We start from the raw sequence: 20,464 nt of genomic DNA, 5'->3' as shown, positions 1-20,464 counted from the left end.
AGCTAATTGTCGAGGTCATTCAAGAATACTTTGTTAGCTAAAGAAGAAACTAATAATTAACTAGTATGCCAGGAATGGAGTATGTGACCCAAAGTTTCCTAGTGGTCTGCACAAAGGACATACATAAGAAGAAAAAAAACATATAATTTCTCTTTTAGATAACTATTTTCGATATAAACTTTAATATAATATAGCAAGTAAACAATAACTTATCTCAATACTAATTTACTAATATCTACTTTTCTCTCATCTTCTCTTCCATCAAGTATTTTTTACCAAATATTATTCTACCTTTTAAAAAACATCACTTTAATCAACTACAACTTCAATAACCCTTTCTCTCTTTTTCCTCATCCATTTATATATAGAGTATTTCAATTATTTACCAAACTATAATTTCAACTTTATATGTAATTATTATACACTATACTAATTCATACCATACTAATTCACAAACAAAATACCATAATAGCTTATATAGGTATAGAACTTATGACATCCAGAAGTGAATGACCCCATGATGCCCATACATTTTCTGATATGAACTTGTTTATCTGCAATATCCTATTAAATATTAGACACAAGAAAATTTTGATCTTCCTGACCTTCCGAGATTCTTGTAGCGATCTCCAAGTTTGAAAGAAAGTTATAGTAACAAACACTCGCCCTCTTTAAATGCTTGCAAAAACGTACTGATCATTACACTGTATAACTTGCATAGAATTTCTCTTTTTTCTACGAATGGAAGCGACAGATAGTTTTATTTAAGTCATACACAAACCAACACTCCTCTCTCTTCCACAATCTTGTTAATAAAAATATATCATTTTACATAATTAATGAGATTGATTCACCAATATCTAAAGCATGCAGTAAATATCTTTCCTCTCCTTTTACAAAATAATGAGAAAAGTCATCATTTTGTACCCAAAAGGTTACAAAAGTAATATTACAATTCTTTTTGACTTACTTTGATAATGCTTTGTGCATCTTGCTAACCAGAAAATGTTCATTACTCGACTCAGTATAAACTATTTGGCTTTTGCATAGAGGTCAATACCACCTATTTGAAACCTTGAAGTGGCATTAGCATCTCTAACACGCAAAAACTGAAATCTGGCAAAGCAACGATGTAAATCAAGATAGGTAATAAAAAATTTAAAGAAGTTTTTGAATTGTTCTGATTATTCGTACCTGAATGCATTGCACATATATCTTCTCTCTATCTTAAACGTCGTCCGCAAGAAACGCTTTCCAAATATCTGAGAGCTCTGTTTGTCTAAAACATTCCAGCTAGAGCCTCCATCAGCACTTCCTTCAAGAATCCTATTAAAAAGAGTTAAATAGACAATTAGGCCAAAGATGTAGTTAAGTGTCCATTACATATGATTCATGATTTTAGGACGAAACAAATATAATTGTAGAATGTTTTAGGCATGGATTATCATCACTTGTAGCTATTGTGCTAAATTTTTTATGTATAACAGAGCCGTGACAAACTCTTGGTGTGATTACATCATACCATACTAGTCTCCCTCTTAGCTTGGGAGACTGCAGAAAACTAGAGGATCACACCTGGGAATAAACAAAAACTGTTTTAAGATCTATATTCAGATCACACATGCTGGCAAGTGTATTGCCAAAATGAGAGTAGCATATTGTGGTGAGACTCACCAGAGCTGCCTACTTGACTATCTATTGACCTCCATATGTTCTATGACACCTTTCATATGTTATACTACGGAAAAAAAATAATAAAACAACCTATCCTGAAAAAAAATATATATATATATATATATATGTTATGGGCATGACGTGGCCAGCAACAGTGTGGCCGGCCTTGTGCCCATGCAAATGGGTATGGCATGGGGTGCCACGCACCCCCTAGCACCGCTATAGCCAACTGGCCGCAGCGGGCCCCAGTGTCGCTGCCAACCCCCCACCGCCTCTCTCTCTCTCTCTTTTTCGGTCTCTCTCTCTCTCCCCTCTGCCAACGTCAGCCTGCAGCCGCTAACGCAGTGAGCCTTCTATCTTCTCTCTCTCTCTCTCTCTCTCTCTCTCTCTCTCTCGCTTGCATTCTTGGGCTTGGGCTCGCCGAAGCCGAGCCGCCAGTGAGAGGCCGGCCGTTGGCTAACCACCAACAACCAACGCCCTCCCCGCTAGTGCCAAGTCCTCCTCCTCGCTTCCTTTCTTTTCTTCTTCTCTTCTCTTCTTCTTCCTTTCTTTTTCTTCTTCCTTGGTTCCTCTTTCATTGTTGCTATAGTGTTGGGCTCGGCCCAGCACTGCAGCAGAGCTCGAGCACAGCACTGTAGCAGTTCTTTTAATTTTTTTCTCTTATTTCTTTTCTGATAATTAAGGATTTTATGTTAACTAATCCTTTTAGTTTAATTCGGTAAATAATTATTATCTAATTATAATTAGTATAATTAATGATTAATTATATTACAAACACTTAAATATACCTATTATTTACATATAAGCTTACTTGGATATGATAGATTAATACTTAGCTTCATTAATTATAGTCGTGAGATTCATAAATATATCTTAATATTCATTATTTATATATATAGCTAGTTTGTAATTCTATTAAGTTATACTAGTTTATAATAGGCTTGTCTATTTATTTGCTTATCTCTTATATTATATAAAAAAGAAACAGGAAGAACTGATAAATTAGTTGTAATTACATTTTTGTCTACACTTATATTCTGATGTATAATTAGACATATTTAGCCTTTTATTTTATAATTACATATTTATACTATTTTAATAAACATAAAAGAGTAACCCTTTTAATCTTATTTCATCACTAGCATTTTAATAATGATAGTATATTTATAACACTAAAACCTAATAAATTATCATATTTTATATGAATTAGTTCTAACCGGATAAACGACTAACTTCATACTACTTAAACATTTTCAGACTTTAAACTCCCTTATTTGAGACCCCGGAGACCTTACTAGCGATGAGTGATGGTTGATCGATGGACGTGTGTTGGGTCTTCTGATTGGAGGTGAGTAGTCTTATTCCTTAGACGCATTTCTCAAATTAGCATATATTATATATTATATACATGCATGTTTTAACCTCAAGCATGATTATATGACTTTATCTAGAGATGATTTCAATTAAGCATATTTTATCATACATTTGATTAGGCTGATCTGGGATATGAATACATTGGTGATATATAGAGATGATTAGAGATGATTATACCGTTATGATTTTATACTGAGATAATGTTTAGCATGAGTGTGCATGTGATAGACTAGCAAGAGCATGCATATGTTAGATACATAGTTAGAGTCTGTATTACATTATTCTCTTAGCTTTTTTACCACCTAAATTCCTAAGTTGCATGATCTGTTACAGTACTGAATATATGCATTTGATCTATCATGTATAGGAAATCATGAAAATGCATATGCATGTGATGTGATGGCTGGAACGGTATTTGGTCCGGACTAGTACTGGACATACTCTTAGCGTATGGCAGAAAATAGTGATAGCTGATGGTTGTACTCTTAGCGTATGACAGGGTATGATTTGTCTCCAGAGATACTCTTAGCGTATGACAGGGTATGCTCTGAGCTTGTGGTATGATGTGTATCGAGTTTGGGGCCAGGTACTGTAGTCCAGCATAGTGGATAATATTCAGAGTTGAGACGAATGATTGTAATAGTGAGAGATATGTGGATTATATCTGGCTCTGACATATACGATTATCTAGTGGTTGGCATATATCATGCATCATTATTGATGTGACTAGTATCATTGGATCATGATTGTTATACATGATATGTTGTTATATTCTGTGATGTTACATTATAATTTCATCATGAGATATATTTTTGATTGAGAATATAATACGCTCATTGATAAAAACTGATTTCATTTATATACGTCATTGAGGATACATATATACATACTCATACATGGAATCATGCTTCTTTCTAATTTATATTATCTAGTACATGATTTACTCTCTATTTGGCGTCACTGATTTGGGGTAAGGTCTATTCACTAAGCCTTTTGCTCATGACTCTTTTTATTTTTTTCTAAACCCCTCAGATATGTGATACGTGGTAGCGACTTGAGATATCTTAAGAAGATATTTTAGAGCGATGATAAAGTAAGCTATAGATGCGAGACGGTATAGATGATAATTTATAAAAAAATTGAGTTGTACCAACATTTGATATTTGTACTCTTTTATATTAGACGATGATTTGTATAATACAGGTTGAATCAGTGTACTCTTATATTAGTTGTTTTAGTTGTATCTTAATGGTTTGTCGTGGCCTGTGTAGATCCTGCCAGATTATATTGTGGTCTAGTATATATTATTGTGGACCTGAATATTCATGTATTAACAGGTTTATTTGGTTAATAGTATGATTTATTTAGTGATGGATTATGTGAGCATAGATATGTTAGCAGGTTTTATTTGATGATGTCATGATTATATATGCATAAAAGTGTATCTATTCATGACGGGCCCCACCCGACCTATTGCGTGCATCGCGCGTGCCGTGTGGGCGCGTGAGTGTGCACGTGCCTATAATAAAACCATGTTAATTCTTAAAAAGAATAAATTCCAGCATGACATGATTGAATCACCCTTAGTATATGCTTTAATGAGTAAAATTGATTCAGTTCTTGTAGTTATTGACAGATTCAATAAAACGATATATTTCATTGCATGTCAAAAATCATATGATGCATCTCATATAGCACATTTGTTTTTCAAAGAAGTAGTTCGTATGCATGATTTTTTAAAATCATTTATTTCAAATAGGGATACAAAATTTTTTTGTCATTTTTGGAGAAATTTATGGTCTAAACTGGGCACTTAAATACAATATAGTAGTGCATATCATTTGCAAACAAATGGTCATACTGAAGTAGTTAATCGATCATTGGGTAATCTATTGAGGTGTTTAGCTGGAGAGAAACCCTTTCAGTGGGATCTAGTTATTTCTCAAGCTAAATTTGTTTACAATAGTTCCATTAATAGATCCACCGAAAAATCACCCTTTGAGAGTATATATGGCCATTCTATTTCCCACTACCTTGATAGAACCCCTATACCATATAATGAAAGAAATAGTGCTGATGCTAAAACCTATGTTCAAAGAATTCACCAAGTGCACCAAGAGATTCTTGAAAAGCTGTAGGTATCTACAAATAAATATAAAGAAGCAGCAAACCAACACCGCAGGGAGAAAGATTTTGCCGTAGATGACTTTGTGATGGTGTACCTTAGAAAAGAAAGATTTCTAGTTGAGATGCACAACAAGCTAAGCAGGAGAAAGTTTGGCCCTTTTCGTATTTTGCAGAAGTTGAGAAGTACTGCTTATTTGTTAGAACTTCCACCTGAGATGTCTATTTCGCCGATCTTCAATGTTGCTGATTTGTTCACATATCATGGAGGCCCAATGCAACCGACAGATGTTAGCTCACTATATTTTGAGCAATCAACAGATACTGACCAGATTGATGATATACTTGATGTGCGTGACACTAAAACACGACGGGGTATACATCGACGATATCTGGTTCGATAGAGAGATCGCTCCATTTCTAATGCTAGTTGGATTGAAGAAGATGAATTACGAAGACTACGAGAAGATCTATACCAGAAATATATTGAGGCTATCTCGTCGGAGTCGAGATTTTTCCTACCCACAGGGAATTGATGTGGGCATTATCTTCAATTTGACTAAAATAAAATTGCTTGAGTCCAATTTTGGTCTAATTATTGATTTTTAATTCAAATAATCAATTGAATTAGTCAATTGATAGATATGGTAGCCTATATGCAGGGGATGTCCGCATTGAATTATTACCTAAATTGGGTTAGTCAATTTAGGTAAGACTAAATCAATTAGGATCCTATTAAAAAATAAATTCCTATTAGAATCTCAATTGATAGTTATGGTAAGCTTATATGTGAGGAATGTCTACATTAATTTATTACCTAAATTGAATTAGTCAATTTAGATAAGATGATTAATTAGAGTCCTATTAGAAAATAAATTCCTATTAGAAAATAAATTCCTACTATTCCATTTATTGGTAAACCTAAACTCTAACGTCTTTCTTTACACCATATTTTAGGCTTTTCTACTATCAACGTACCTATTTAAGAGTTGATGAAGCTACTGCTTTATCTAAGTGGTTTTCTCTTCTTCCATCTAGTAGTGATCATTTTAATCAATTAACTTATTATCAGTTATTACTTACTATATTTTACTTTAGTTACTTGTTTGGGTCGATTATTCTCCAAAACATTGCATTTATACTAGATTTGCATCACAAATCCTCTGTAAAAATAATACCTCTGAAAAAGTTATGTAATAGAAATGCATGTCTCATCTCCATCATCACCTCCACCAGATTGAGTCTCATCATTATCACCATTACCATCACCATCACTATCATTATCATCTCTAGTCTCATCATCAATTATATTTAAACCTTCTAAAATGATCAAATGATTAGTTAATTTAATAATAATTGATGAAAATACAAAATATTAAAAAAAAAACTCCACATGGTACAATAACTGGCACGTGGCCATGCCAAACAGCACACAGCCATACCGGTTGGCACGCACTCGTGCCAGTCGATATGACTCGGCACAGTGTTGTGCCACTGGCACACCTCGTGCCAAGTGTCATGCTATTACTGGCATGGAAGTGTTGGTCAACACGGCTATCTATGGAACTCCTGCACTCTTGTTCTAAGCAATTCTTGGTTTATTGTTCCTAAACTTAATTCTGTATTTCTTGTACAGATCTTTCTATCGGTAGGGTTTGTCACCAAGCTCCAATGTGACAAAAAAAAGTCAAGGCAATGTTGTTAAGATTCTAACCTGCATACTGCAGAAAAAAAAGAGAGCACAACCACAATGTTACAATTCTCATTTTTTTGACTCTCTTTGCCTTTCCCAATGAAAGGAGCTTATGAATGGGATGAGGTACAACAAGGCCATGTCTTTCCACATTATTCAGCCATATAGCTCCCAGCCAGCAACTAAATAGCTTTTCTCTATAAGGAATGGAAATGTGGACGAACTGACGTCATATAAAATATATCCCTCTCCATAATGTTTTGTATATTCCTCAAATTGCATTGCACTCCAAAGCCAAACAGAGTTGCAGAGCGGAAAAATAGGACAATCATTACTATGGAAAAGCTAATGTTCAACGGCACAATGAGTAAGAAAAGCATGTCTAAATCTTATTGGGGACTGGCCTCATGACAGTCAATGCAAGCAAACAGTCTATGAACTAAGGTACCTTGCACTTCATCTTCCATATCGAAGCTTATCTCAGCCGTAGCTCACTTCTTTTTGTTGCAAACCAAAAGAAGTTCAAACCAAAATATAATCCACGGGCATGAATGTTAGCTCTCCCCGGAAAGAAGGTGATCCATGTGAAAGATCATTCCTTATTCATTAAGTGAGCAGTCATTTTTTCTCATCTTCCAAACCTTTCAGCAAAGTTGCAAATCTTGTTCTTATTGACTTGGCACCTGGCTTTCAAGCAGAGGCTAAATAATAGAGTCTTTACATCGGAATAAAATGGATTCCTATTGGTGCAATCTAATACAATATCCGGAATCAGTCCTAAACCTTCCCTATCATACCTTTATCCAGAATATATGTAGTGGCCTTGAATAACTCAATTCTTATGAAATTGCAACTCAAATTATTTGCCCTTACCTGAACAAAAGGTACCATGAAAGTCTTCTCTAGAACCATTTTCCTTGTCCCACAATACTAAGAAAGTTCAAACTAATCGGAAAAGGATAACTAAAAGAAAATAAACAAATTTGTTATTCATTAATATTTAATTTATTCAATGACCAGAGTTAGACAAAGCTATACAACTCAAATGTTTTCTAAGCAATAATTTGGAGTATGTCTCTTTGACAAGAGAGAGTTTTTCGGTTCCTTGGCCCTATGATGGTTTTGCTACCAAGACTACTAATAAGATGCAACAGAAACAACAGATAAGGAAGAGGCAATATAAGAAGAGCAAACATCAGGGGTAAGAGATTGTGCAAAAGAAGGGGCAAACACCAGGGGTAAGCTTGTGGCAAGATGGATGGTAATCATCGACATGAGGTCTTATGAAATGAGTCACGAGTGCAGGTATGATGAACACATTATAAAAGCACTTGTCCTTAGGTACTCCTAGGTTAACAAGAAAATATTTTCTCCATTTTGATGATTAAGTTTACCAAAATCTCACTATACCTGCTTAGTCTTAGTTCTCTTAGACATACACTAAATGTCTACATTTATTTCTCTCTACATATAGCTTAGTGTTTGATGCTTTCTTAGATTCATTGAGAAGAATGTTATCCACAAATAACATAAACCAAGTCTAAAAACCAATCACTTCGACCAAAACAGATCGATTTTTGACTACTTTGGTAGTCTCTGCATCAATCTCAACCATTTTGGTCAAAATTGCCAAAAACGACAAATCTATTATCTTAAGTCTCATTTTAAATTCTTGGGATGTAATTTAGGGGTTTTCCACTTAAAACCGACCTAACTTAATATAAAACACTAACTTTTGGTCTCTTAATTCTTGATATTTCTCTTCTTTTTTCTATTATTTTCTCTGTTTCTCTACATTGGGAACCTAATACTAGTAAGAGGTTGCATGCCAGCTCTCACTTAGTTGTCATGTTCTTGATCTCTTTATATATATATATTTAGAATTTTTTCTATATATTTAAATAATATTTAGAATTTGCGTATTCAAAAAAATACTTCGATCCAGTACGAGCAATCAATACAAGTCGATATGTATTGTTTTCTGAGCGGCCAATCTCGATCCCCAATTTCGAAACCTTAGTTGAGATTAAATACAAATGGGGAACAGTGTGACCTACAATCTTTTTGATACACCTTGTTAGAGTCTTTTCTTATTGCATTAGTTATTTATTTTCATTAAAATAAAATTTCTGTAGGTCGCGTTCGAACGCCCTTTCGAACGCCTGTATTAGATTTGCAAATACGAGGGACGCGAAAAGCGCGTACAAACAGGGTCGGGCGCATTCGACTGCGTACATCGCGTTCGCACATACAGAAAACGTATTTTATGCATTCGAACACGATCGGGTGCGTTCGAACGTGATCGGCAAGATTGCACTAGGATTAGGGTTAGTTATTGTTATTAGGGCTTGTTGGCTAGTCTCTATAAAGGTGTAGATGGCAGCCAAATTCATTATGCTATTGGATTATTGATTTCTTGCCTCCTATCTTCTCTCCATTCTCTCTCTCCTCCCTCCTCACCAACCTACCACCTCTACCATTGGAAAAGTCTCTCCTAACTTCTAATCTCTCTCGTCTGTCGAGTCCTCGCTCTTCTTTGGAATCTCGACCACCTCTTCCCCTTCGTCTTTATCCCTTATCAACTACCACCATCCACCTTTATCTCCATTATCATCCATAACCCTAATATCCACTCCACTCGTCACCACCACCCTCATCCGCAATATATCGTGTTTTCATCCCAGTTACAGTTCAAATCTGTGAAGAGCGTAAATACGAAAATTATAGATCAGGAATTTACGGATCTAATCCACTTGGTTTCATAATTTTCTGACTACGGGAGAATATTTGATGAATATTTTCCCTCAATTGTGTGGACTGCTTCCTGTAATAAATTTAGATCTTGAAAGAATTGTTCCGTGACTTATCAATTGGTATCAAAGCCTATCAGTTGGAACTGTAGAACCTCTCAATTTGGTATCAGAGCTAAGCGAACCTCAGACCTCCATTAATGGTTGAAACAAGGAAGATGACGTCAACAAAGAGACTAATGGAGAGCACACCGACAAAGAAAGACTCAACCTCTTACAAGGAAGATGACGTCGACAAGGAGACCAATGGAGAGCACATCGATTCCTTTGAAGCGACTACGGTAGGACCGAGTCAACCAACGTCCATAGGTGTAAATATGGGCTTAGTGGATAAACTTAGAGGCATGTTCGAAACATTGCTGCACAGAGTTGACGCAATGCAAAAGGATCACAATGATTTAAAAAAATATATCATGAACCAATCGACTTCGTCATCTCAACAACGATCGATGCCTCGAGAAAGACCATCGTGAGACCACACCGAACCGATACCCCACAGGTCCAAGTACAACATATTAGTGTCAATGACCCTCTTTTATCTATGCCTACACATTATTTCCCCACCTCTATTACAAAACCCAAGACCAACGGTGGTGGAACCTGAAAGACGTGCGGCATCAATGCGCTCCGTCGAAGAGGATTGACATTTTGAGGATGAGGTTGATCCCTTCAGAGATGGTGATGGGCGTGCTCGAGGATTTAGAGAAGGAAATCAACATGCACAAAGATTCAGATTTGAACCAAGAATCTTTCGCAAACTCAACAATGCTATTCGGGGAAGAACCGCATGCTTGGACTTTCTAAAATTCCAAGGCAATGATCCAACGGATTGGGTGTTTCAAGTTGAACAATACTTTGATTGTCAAGAGACAGTGGAGGACGCAAAAGTCCAGATGGCAAGCTTTTACCTCCAAGAAACGGCATTACATTGGTATCGATGGATGAGCTGACTTTTGTAAGAGGATTACATGCAGATTTGGAACAGCGGCATATGAAGATTTTGCTGTCATATTATGCAAGATGGTTCAAAGGACGACCATATTGAAGTACCAAGCAGAATTTGAAAAAGTTAGTACTCGATGTGAGCCACCTTGACGAACCGACATTAATGAGCACATTTATTTTAGGGCTGCGAGATAAGATACAGGCGGATGTTCGTGCTTTTGGTCCTATCACTCTTAAGAAGGCCTTTGAGAAAGCCGTGAGGATGGAGCAAAAACATAAGACTCTCAAGATGGCAGCGAAAACAAGTTGGGGCAACCGAGATGGGCGGTTTGCGCCTAAAACACCGATTGAAAATTCTGCGGGTTCAAAGACAACGACTGCGAGTACTAGACCACGACCACCTTTGAGACCTTCTTCCGATGTTAGAGGAGGCACAAGACCCCCCCGTTTGAACTCTCAGACCTACCCAGGTGGAGAAGCGAAGAGCGAAGGGTCTTTGCTTTCGATGCGATGAATGTTTCACCCCCGGTTATCGGTGTTCCAAACCGATCAAGAGTGTGATGCTCATCGATGGTCTCGAGAAGGATGATGAGGTTGTTGATGATGGAGAGTGTTCAGAGGAGGTCCATGAGGAGGCCGTTAAGGAGGGCGTGGAGGAAGATATCCAAACTGAAATATCAATGCATGCATATTCGGATACTTCCGCACTGAGAGTACACACAACTTTTTAGACGGACTTGTTAGAAAGCATTTTATGCACATCCTCATTGATTTGAGGAGTACACACAACTTTTTAGACGAAAGGTTAGTGAGAAGATTGGGCTTGGATACTAAACCGACCATAGGGTTTGACGTTACTATTGGAGACGGCACGAAACTTAAGGTAGAGAGCTTGCGTCGCCGGGTCGATATATGGGTGCAAAGACACAACATCATTGTAGACTTATATCCATTGGCGCTGCAATAGTTACAAAGCTTAGGAACCGTCACTTTTAATTTCCAGAGTATGTGGATGAAATTTAAGGAAACAAAGATGTGCGGCTTGATGGCGTTCAATCTCCGCCGATTCCTATGATGCAACTAATGGTGAGACTGCCACGTGCGAATGATTTAGCCTATCTTCTTCAGTTAGGACCAGCAGGAGATGAGCCTCAAATAGGTCCAGATACTACCATCGAGTTGTCTAATTTATTAGACAAATTTGCTGGACTATTTGAAAATTCAAAGGAGTTGCCACCAAGGATAACGGCGGACCATCGCATAGAGATTGTGCTCGGGGCTGCACCAGCGAATGTAAGGCCATATCGGTATCCACATGTGCAAAAGAAAGTTATCTCCAAGATAGTAGCCGAGATGTTAGAACAAGGCCTCATTCAACTAAGTCATAGCTCATACTCATCGCCCGTGCTATTGGTGCAAAAAAAGAACGGGCCATGGCGTTTTTGTGTCAACTATCGGGCAGTAAACGTTATTACTGTTAAGACCGATACCCCATTCCAGTTATAAAGGAGCTGCTTGACGAGCTTGCAAGGGCGATTGTATTCAGCAAACTTGACTTGAGGATCGGGTATCATCAAATTAGAGTTGGCGGATGTGCACAAAACTGCATTTCAGACTCCGGACGGGCATTACGAGTTCTGGATGATGGCTTTTGGTCTCACCAATGCTCAGCTACTTTTCAAAGCCTCATGAATGATATATTTCGGCCTCTATTGCGAATGTATGTTTTGGTATTCTTTGACGACATTTTAGTGTATAGTAGGACTGAATTGGAGCATTGGCGGCATTTGGAGAATGTGCTAAATTTGTTGAAATAAAACCAGCTGAAGATTAAAAAGTCCAAGTGTCTATGGGGAGTACCACAAGTAGAGTATTTAGGCCACATCATCTCAGCAGAAGATGTTGTAGCGGATCCTTAAAAGGTGGCATACATGACCGCTTGACCTATGCCTACTACCACCATCGGATTGCGAGGAATTTTGACACTGATCAAATATTATTACCGCTTCATTGCCGGGTATGGCAAGATCGTTGCTCCTCTCACTTCTTTGTTGAAAGACTCATTTAGATGGACGGATAAAGCCACTGTAGCCTTTAAAAAATTGAAAACAACAATGACGACGGCTCCCGTTTTAGTTCTACCAGACTTTACCAAAGAGTACATTGTGGAATGTGATGCATCAGGAGTTGACATAGCAGCTGTACTAATGCAAGTTGGACGTCTCATAGCTTTTCTTAGTAAGACTTTATCACAAAAATCTCAGCAACACTTAAAGAGAGAGATATTGGCAATTCTACATGCGGTGATAAAATGAAGGTCTTATTTGATTAGTAGGCGATTCATTATCTGAACCGATCAAAGGAGCCCTCCAAACTTTATGGAACAACGTATTTACACTTCGGCACAACAGAGATGGATTACAAAATTGTTGAGATATGATTATGAATTCAATACAAAAAAAAAATAGAAAATAGAGCAGCGGATGCATTATCACACCAACCCGATACCGCCGAGCTTGCAGTCTATTCTTCTCCTACTTTTTCTTTTCTTGATGAGCTAAGGTATGCATGTCCATTTGACCTAGATGTTTTGATATTGTTACAGTAGGTGATGGATGATCCAGAGCGCAATCCAGAGTTGGAGAACCGAGATGGTTTGCTGCTGGACCGTAGATGCATTCGGATGCCCGCAGATGATGGATTGCAGCAGAAATTATTGGAGCACTTCCACCAAACTCCAGAGGCTGGTCATGAGGGTGTCTTAAGGATTTATAGGAGGATATCTCAGAGTTACACGTGGCCAGGATTGAGGCGCGATGTGAGGAGTTTTGTTTGTGCTTGCGAAATCTATCAAAAGGCTAAGGCAACCACATTGAAATCGGTCGGATTACTTCAGCCTTTACCTATATTGGACCGTGTTTGGGAAGACATTTTTATGGATTTGATAGAGGGTCTTCTGCTGGTACGTGGTTATTCCGTTATCTTTGTGGTAGTTGACAGATTAAGCAAGTATGCATACTTTTCGGCACTGTCACATCTATTTTCAGCCTAGTGGCTGAAAGTTTTGTTAGAGATGTTACTCGGTTACATGGCATACCACGCATGATTGTCTCGGATCGTGATCGTGTATTTATAAGTGACTTTTGAACGGAGTTTTTCAAATTGCGGGGACCCGATTGAACTTTAGTTCGGCCTACCATCCATAGACGGACGACCAAACCGAGGTGGTCAATCAAGGCATTAAACGGTACTTGAGGTGTTTTCTTGGAGAGATGCCGAGATGATGGTTAGAGTTTTCATCATAGGTGGAGTGGTCTTACAACACCACCTACAATAGCAACATTGGCATAACTCCATTTGAGGCGGTATATGGACGCATGACTCCGACATTACACGCTTATGATCTAGTGGCATCTGCAAATCGGACAGAGGTAGACTTAGCTTTGATGGATATAAATACCATATTGAGGACATTGCGTGCCTATCTTAAACTTGCTCAAAATCGCATGAAGCAAGTTTATGATCGCAATCATAGGGAGCAAGAATTCGACATCGGCAATTGGATGTTTGTAAGGATGCAACCGTATCAACAGGTGACCTTACGTCTAATACGTAACCAAAAATTAGCATATCGCTACTTTGGTCCGTTTCGAATGTTGGAGCATATCGGTCTGGTTGCATATCGTTTGGAGCTGTCGAAGGGGTTGAGAATGCATCCTGTTTTCCATGTTTCATTGCTAAAGAAGCGGATTGGAGATCAAGAGGTTGTTGGATCAATTCTACCGGAGCCATTGGAGGAGACAAAAATCGTAGAGCTAGTTCGAGTACTTGCTAGGCGCCGACGACGACATGGTACCAGATTAAAGATGGAGATTCTAGTCGAGTGGCTTGGCAAGCCATCCGATGAGGCGACATGGGAGTTGGAGACTGATATCTTAGAGCACTTCCCTGACTTTACACCTTGAGGGCAAAGTAGGGGAAGCGTGGTGGGCCGATACACCTTGTTAGAGTCTTTTCTTATTGCATTAGTTGTTTATTTTTATTAAACTAAAATTTCTGTAGATCACGTTCAAATGCAAGAGGGGTCGCATTCGAATGCCCTTGCGAACGCCTGCATTAGGTTCGCAAATACAGAGGACGCTAAAAGCGCGTTCGAACATAGTTGAGTACGTTCGAACGCCTGCATCGCGTTCGTACATACAAAGAACGTCTTTTGTGCGTTCGAATGTAATCAGCGGTATTGCACTAGGATTAGGGTTAGTTATTATTATTAGAGCTTATTAGCTAGTCTCTATAAAAGTGTGAAGGACAGTCAAATTCATTATGCTATTGGATTATTGATTTCTTGCCTCCTATCTTCTCTCTATTCTCTCCCTCCTCCCTCTTCACCAACCTACCACCTCTACCGTTGGTAAGGTCTCTTCTAACTTTTAATCTCCTTCGTCTATCAAATTCTCCCTCTTCTTTGGGATCTTGACCACTTCTTCTTCTTCGTCTTTATCCTTTATCAACCACCACCATCTACCTTCATCTCCATTATCATCCATAACCGTAACATCCACTCCACCCGTCACCATCACCCTCACCCGCAATATATCGTGTTTTCGTCCCAGTTACAATTCGAATCTGCGAAGAGCGTAAATACGAAAATTGTAGATCAGGGTGTTACAGATCTTATCCACTTAATTTTGTAATTTTCTGACTACGGGAGAATATTTTGTGAATATTCTCTCGATTGCGCGGACTACTTCCTGCAATAAATTTAGATCTTAAAGGATTTGTTCTGTGACTTATCAATTAGTATCAGAGCCTATCAATTGGAACCGTAGAACCCATCACTTTTCACTTTGTATGGCTATAGAGAGATTTTTGCTAGACTTACCAAACAATGTCGTGTCGTTCCCAGTAACTATCTATAGTATTTGGCTGTTTGCACCAGATACTTTGAAGTAATACTTCCTTGTGTTTCAAAAATATCTTGCTATCATTCCTGCTATTTTTCTAACTTTATGAGTAAATATTTAAAACAAGACTGAAACTGAAACTGCAGAAACCAAAGCAAAAAACAAACAAAATCGATTGAAATCTAAGACGTTCATTCTTTCGGGGGACGGAAATCTAAACTTCGGACATTGACAGATATAACTCAAATAAAGTCAGAAAATCAATTGGAAAAAAGACATTCCATGGAGGACAGTAATATATGGATATATATTTTTTAATAAGGACCCAAATTGTCTTGGTGTACATTGAATAACGATCTAATACCAAATATTGACAAAAGAACTTCATTGACACTAGGCAACCTGTTAGACATGACTTACTTTGGTGGGACGGGATGTCCCTACATTCCTAGGAAATTGAAGTATAAGAAAAATATAAGTCAGAATTTTGAATTCCTTCAGTTTGTATAAATTTGTTTAAACTACTTTCATGCAAAAATAAGAAGGCAAACAGCTGCAATTGATCTTAGATCAGTAAAACTGGTGCAACATGTCATGGACAGACCTATCAAGAATGTATCTATTAAAACAAATATTATCAAAAAATTTGAACTCATGAAGATCTTTCAGCAATTAAAGAAAGAAGTGAACAAATCTTGTAGGATAAAGAAGGATTGCATACGAAGTATAGCTTTGAATTTTCTAGTTTCCGCGTAGGATATGAAGTTAAGTATTCAACTACTGATGTCAATAAAGTACACTCTTAGTTGCCACATCACAAGATGGGTTCATGAAACATTAGATGTTATGAGAAAGAAAACATGATAAGCATACCAGTCCATTGGATCTCTTTCTGGAGCATCATTTGCTGACATGAGATCATATGATTCCAAATCATACATTTGGCCATCAAGAACTTTGTAGATTAGCCAACACCCTGGGATTGTAAAGTGGCACAATGTGTTAAGGACAAGTAAAATCTAAAAATGTGAAGAAGAGGCAATAAACGTGTAAATCAAAAACTTAGATAAGAGGGCCATCCAACATTTCAGCTCAAAACTTGAGTAAAAATTTACAATAAAAAGATCAAGATGACATCCAGAAAAGAAACAGACTACTGTCTACAACATTGGAATGCCAAGTGTATGACCAAGAAAACCCCCATAATGCCATTATTGGGCTAAATAGAAAGAGTGATTTAGGAATTTATCAAGTGATGCAATTCTAACTTCTAACTAAAATGAGATGCGATCCGGGTCTGATTGGATTGACTCATGAGAATATTAGGTTCAATAGATCAAATCTATTTCTCTTTTAATTAATTTATATTTATCTCTTACTTATGTTTATCTCTTATATAAGTCATTAGGACTTATTCAAGTTTGAGTCATATATGGCAGTAGGGCTACTAGTAGGACTCTTGTACTTGACCTGGTCGATCTCTTTTTTGCATCTATCAAAGAATTGAGAATTCTTTTAGCCTTAAGTTTATATTAAGTGTAAGAGTAAAAGTAATCTAGGAGTACCAAGTAAATTAATCCTCCTACACCACCACCACCGCTCTTCTACTCTCTCTCTCCACCGTACTCCGCCTTCTTCCTCCACCATCACTGCCACCATCATCTCTCTTTCAATAAAGGTCCATCACCTTCCACGATCTCCACCATTCGTCATTCTTCCTTAACCAAAGCCTAAACCCTTTTTGTGGATTGACCAATCTGTCCATAACAAAAATCTACACATTTCTCCATTCAATCTTTGATAACTTCCACGCTTGTAATAGCTTTTCTAAACCTTTCTTTGATCACATCAACCTATTCAATTGATGATCTTCTCTTCTTTGGAACACGTTATCATACGGAAATCTTGCTTCTTTACCCTACTTGTCTGTTACTTGTCTGTCATTCACCAGAGAAAATTAGATTTTAGAATCATTCTATCTAACATGAAACTATCTAAATGTTTTAAGATTAGGTTGCACATCGTAGTTCTATGTCTGAAATGCATATATCTTTTCATATATTACAATGAAACAAAGACATCTAAGAGGTTCAATTGTCCTTCTCATGCTAATTTTCTATCAACTAGGAATATGCCAAATCATTTTGCAGAATACTATGTTAATTTGCTCTTAAGTAGAAATATGCTAATTTGCTCTTTAACTAGAAATACCTTTGGCTCCATTAGGTTCTTCCCATTTGGACAAACGAGTACCATCAAATGCTGATGTAGCCTGAATCATTATAAACATTAGAATTGTTTGGAACCTGGAATCACCTCAACTTAAGTAAATAAAAAAGAATAAAATGACTAACAGATCTCACTTACAATTCCAACAGGGAGTTGTTCACCACTAACAAGAACAGAGGCAGAAGATAATCTGTTGGTTCTTGGGAATTGGATATTTTTTACAGGGAACTCATTATATCTAGAATCATTGATAATTTCATTAACTACATCGACTGCCACTGGTAAAGCTAAAGAAGTTTGAACTGGATTTCCAGATAGAGTAACACTGACCAAACCATCATTCCCCAAATCTGCCCTTAAGGAAATGGCAGAAAGCAATTGTTTGATGCAGAGCATCATATCTTTCAAAATTTGAGATGCATTTGGATCTAAGAATGAGCTCCTATTTCTGAACGGGGTAGAGCTAAGATCTACCAACAAATTCTTAAGCATCTCTAAAATTTCAATACATCTATCTTTCGTAATTTCATTTTCACAAAGATGGCGCACCAAGAAAGCAAAACCACTGTAGATGTTTGCAACATGTGAATCAACACATTGGCGAACAGGGCAGGAAGAACAACCAACTGACTGACTTTCATCAGAACCAAACTCAGATCTTGCCTTTCGCCATTCAACAGCCCCGCTTTGCCTTCCAGGTAATGATATTGAAGCATCAGCTTTACTATAAACTGCTGTCTCAAGTTCCTCTGCTTCTTTCTTGTCACAGTATTCAAGGAGGGTAAGTGATTCAGAAGAATATCCACTACGACAAGTTTTTGTGATTGAAGACAGGATAGCAGAAACAACAGATTCTGTTGCCATGGTGCGTCTTGAAAGGACCTAAATTCCAGAGCAAGATATACAGAAAAAAATAATGAATATTATTCCTAATAGAACACACTCACACACACACTGCCCAAAAAAACTGAGCCCATTAATAATGGTTACCTCAGGCCATTTCCTTGTGTACCGTCTTGTAACATCATAAACTCCATCTTTAGCAATAGCAATTATATAATTTAACTTCTTGTTCCATCTAACAGAAAAGCATATGGTTTCAAATCAATTAATAAGCAGAAATTGATAAAAAAATTTAAATTTACATTGCTCAAAGCAGCAATTTTTATTAGGGATCCAAGGATGTACAGGCAGATCATATGCAGTAAAAATTTGATCATCATTAAATTGATAATACATGCATAGAAAATTAGAAAATAGAAATATAAGATCTGGAATAGAAATATAAGATCTGGAAGAGAAATATAAAAGATCGACACTTCTCTCTATTCAAGAAAAAATTCTACAAGGCTAATAATAGTTGTAGTGAAAAAAGTAAACACTAAGGATCCAATAAGTTATATGCATGTCCTATTCCTACATGAGAGCATGGAAATCATATTAGAACAGTGACGGTACAGGCTGAACTATGCTGCTGTCAATTTTCTGGAGAATGAATTATATCAAGAAAGTTACATACCCCTCTTCATACAGCAATGGATTATCATACACTCCTTCACAAGGATCAAGATGCATCCACCTAAATATGTTTCCAGATATCAGCAAGTATGGCCAATGTCCAATTATGAATAGGTTCCAAAGGAAAGAGTAAAGTGGAAAAAATTCAGCACATGCTGCAGTACCTCCCAGATAAGACAGAAAAGCACTCAGTCCATACATGATCAGTGAAGTCCATTATCTGAAAAACTAAAGATCAATTAAATCATGACCAAAAACTGAGCGTAAACAAAGAATTTAGGCTGTTTGTTTAATGAGGCAAGAACCTGGTACTGTTCTACCATACAAAGAACCTTACATACGTTTTTAAAATAGACACATTGGTCAAATAAGGCAAGATAAAGTGGAAATTTTGCTTCATAAACATGTCCTTAAGGAATGCCTTGACTATTATAACCTAACGGCGACTATTATAACCTAACGGCGTCAAAGCATATAGACAGAAATTGTTTCAATTATTGAGGCAATCAGCACCTAATAAACATTTTTCAACAAACTTTTATCACAAAGGAACATGAGAGGTAACATATTACATCAGAGCAAGTTCAGATCCAACAGATCCATGAAGAAAATTTTGTAGTTTCCACATATCAAAACCGAGTGCATAATGAGCAAGTAATTTATGAAGAAAACTTTAAAGATGCAGATTATGAAGATAATTTGAGACAGGATTTGTGCAGCAGAAGCGAATGATGGGAACTAGATTTTTCATTTTGTTTGTACTTTCGGATGTATATTTCTTTAAATTTTTTATTTGGTTTTAGAGTGTCAAATTTAGTTAGAACTCCTAAAAGTCTAGGAAATTTGATTGTCAATTTGTTTTAAGGTAAGTTTGTTAGGATTTAATTATTTTTTAAGTTAAAAAAGTCTAGTTTAGTTATATATTAGTTAGAAACAAGGTTCCCAGTATCGGGATCGGGATCGGTATTGGCCGTCCAGAAAAACGAAACGTATCGGCCGTATCAGCCGTATCGGCCATTCGTATCGGATTAGACTATTTTTTAATTATATAAAATTCTAAATATTATTTAAAAATACAGAAAAATACAGAAAAATTTAGAAAAAATGACAAAAAAATAAGAAAACAAAAATTACTCACATATAAAGTCTAAAAACTTAAAAACATGTATTAACTTACTTAAAATTTAAAACTT

General features: G+C 36.9%; 1 protein-coding gene across 1 annotated transcript in view; it reads right to left on the bottom strand.

Moving 5' to 3' along the window:
* Positions 1-714: 714 nt before the first annotated feature.
* The window catches only part of LOC140759560 (peptide-N(4)-(N-acetyl-beta-glucosaminyl)asparagine amidase), a 58,275-nt gene continuing 38,525 nt past the window's right edge, over positions 715-20,464 (bottom strand). Inside the window, exons 10-17 of the mRNA XM_073096150.1 lie at positions 19,436-19,491; positions 19,273-19,332; positions 18,744-18,831; positions 17,892-18,635; positions 17,736-17,796; positions 16,398-16,500; positions 1,195-1,326; positions 715-1,116 (exon numbers count right to left, since the gene is read on the bottom strand). Of these exons, the coding sequence (XP_072952251.1) occupies positions 1,032-1,116; positions 1,195-1,326; positions 16,398-16,500; positions 17,736-17,796; positions 17,892-18,635; positions 18,744-18,831; positions 19,273-19,332; positions 19,436-19,491 (1,329 nt within the window). The 3' untranslated portion in view covers positions 715-1,031. The remainder of the gene's footprint in view (positions 1,117-1,194; positions 1,327-16,397; positions 16,501-17,735; positions 17,797-17,891; positions 18,636-18,743; positions 18,832-19,272; positions 19,333-19,435; positions 19,492-20,464) is intronic.

This window comes from Typha angustifolia, chromosome 4 (assembly GCF_048772165.1).
Source record: "Typha angustifolia cultivar Huaian chromosome 4, ASM4877216v1, whole genome shotgun sequence".
NCBI classification, from domain to species: Eukaryota; Viridiplantae; Streptophyta; class Magnoliopsida; order Poales; family Typhaceae; genus Typha; species Typha angustifolia.
This window is presented reverse-complemented; position numbering and strand designations above follow the sequence as displayed.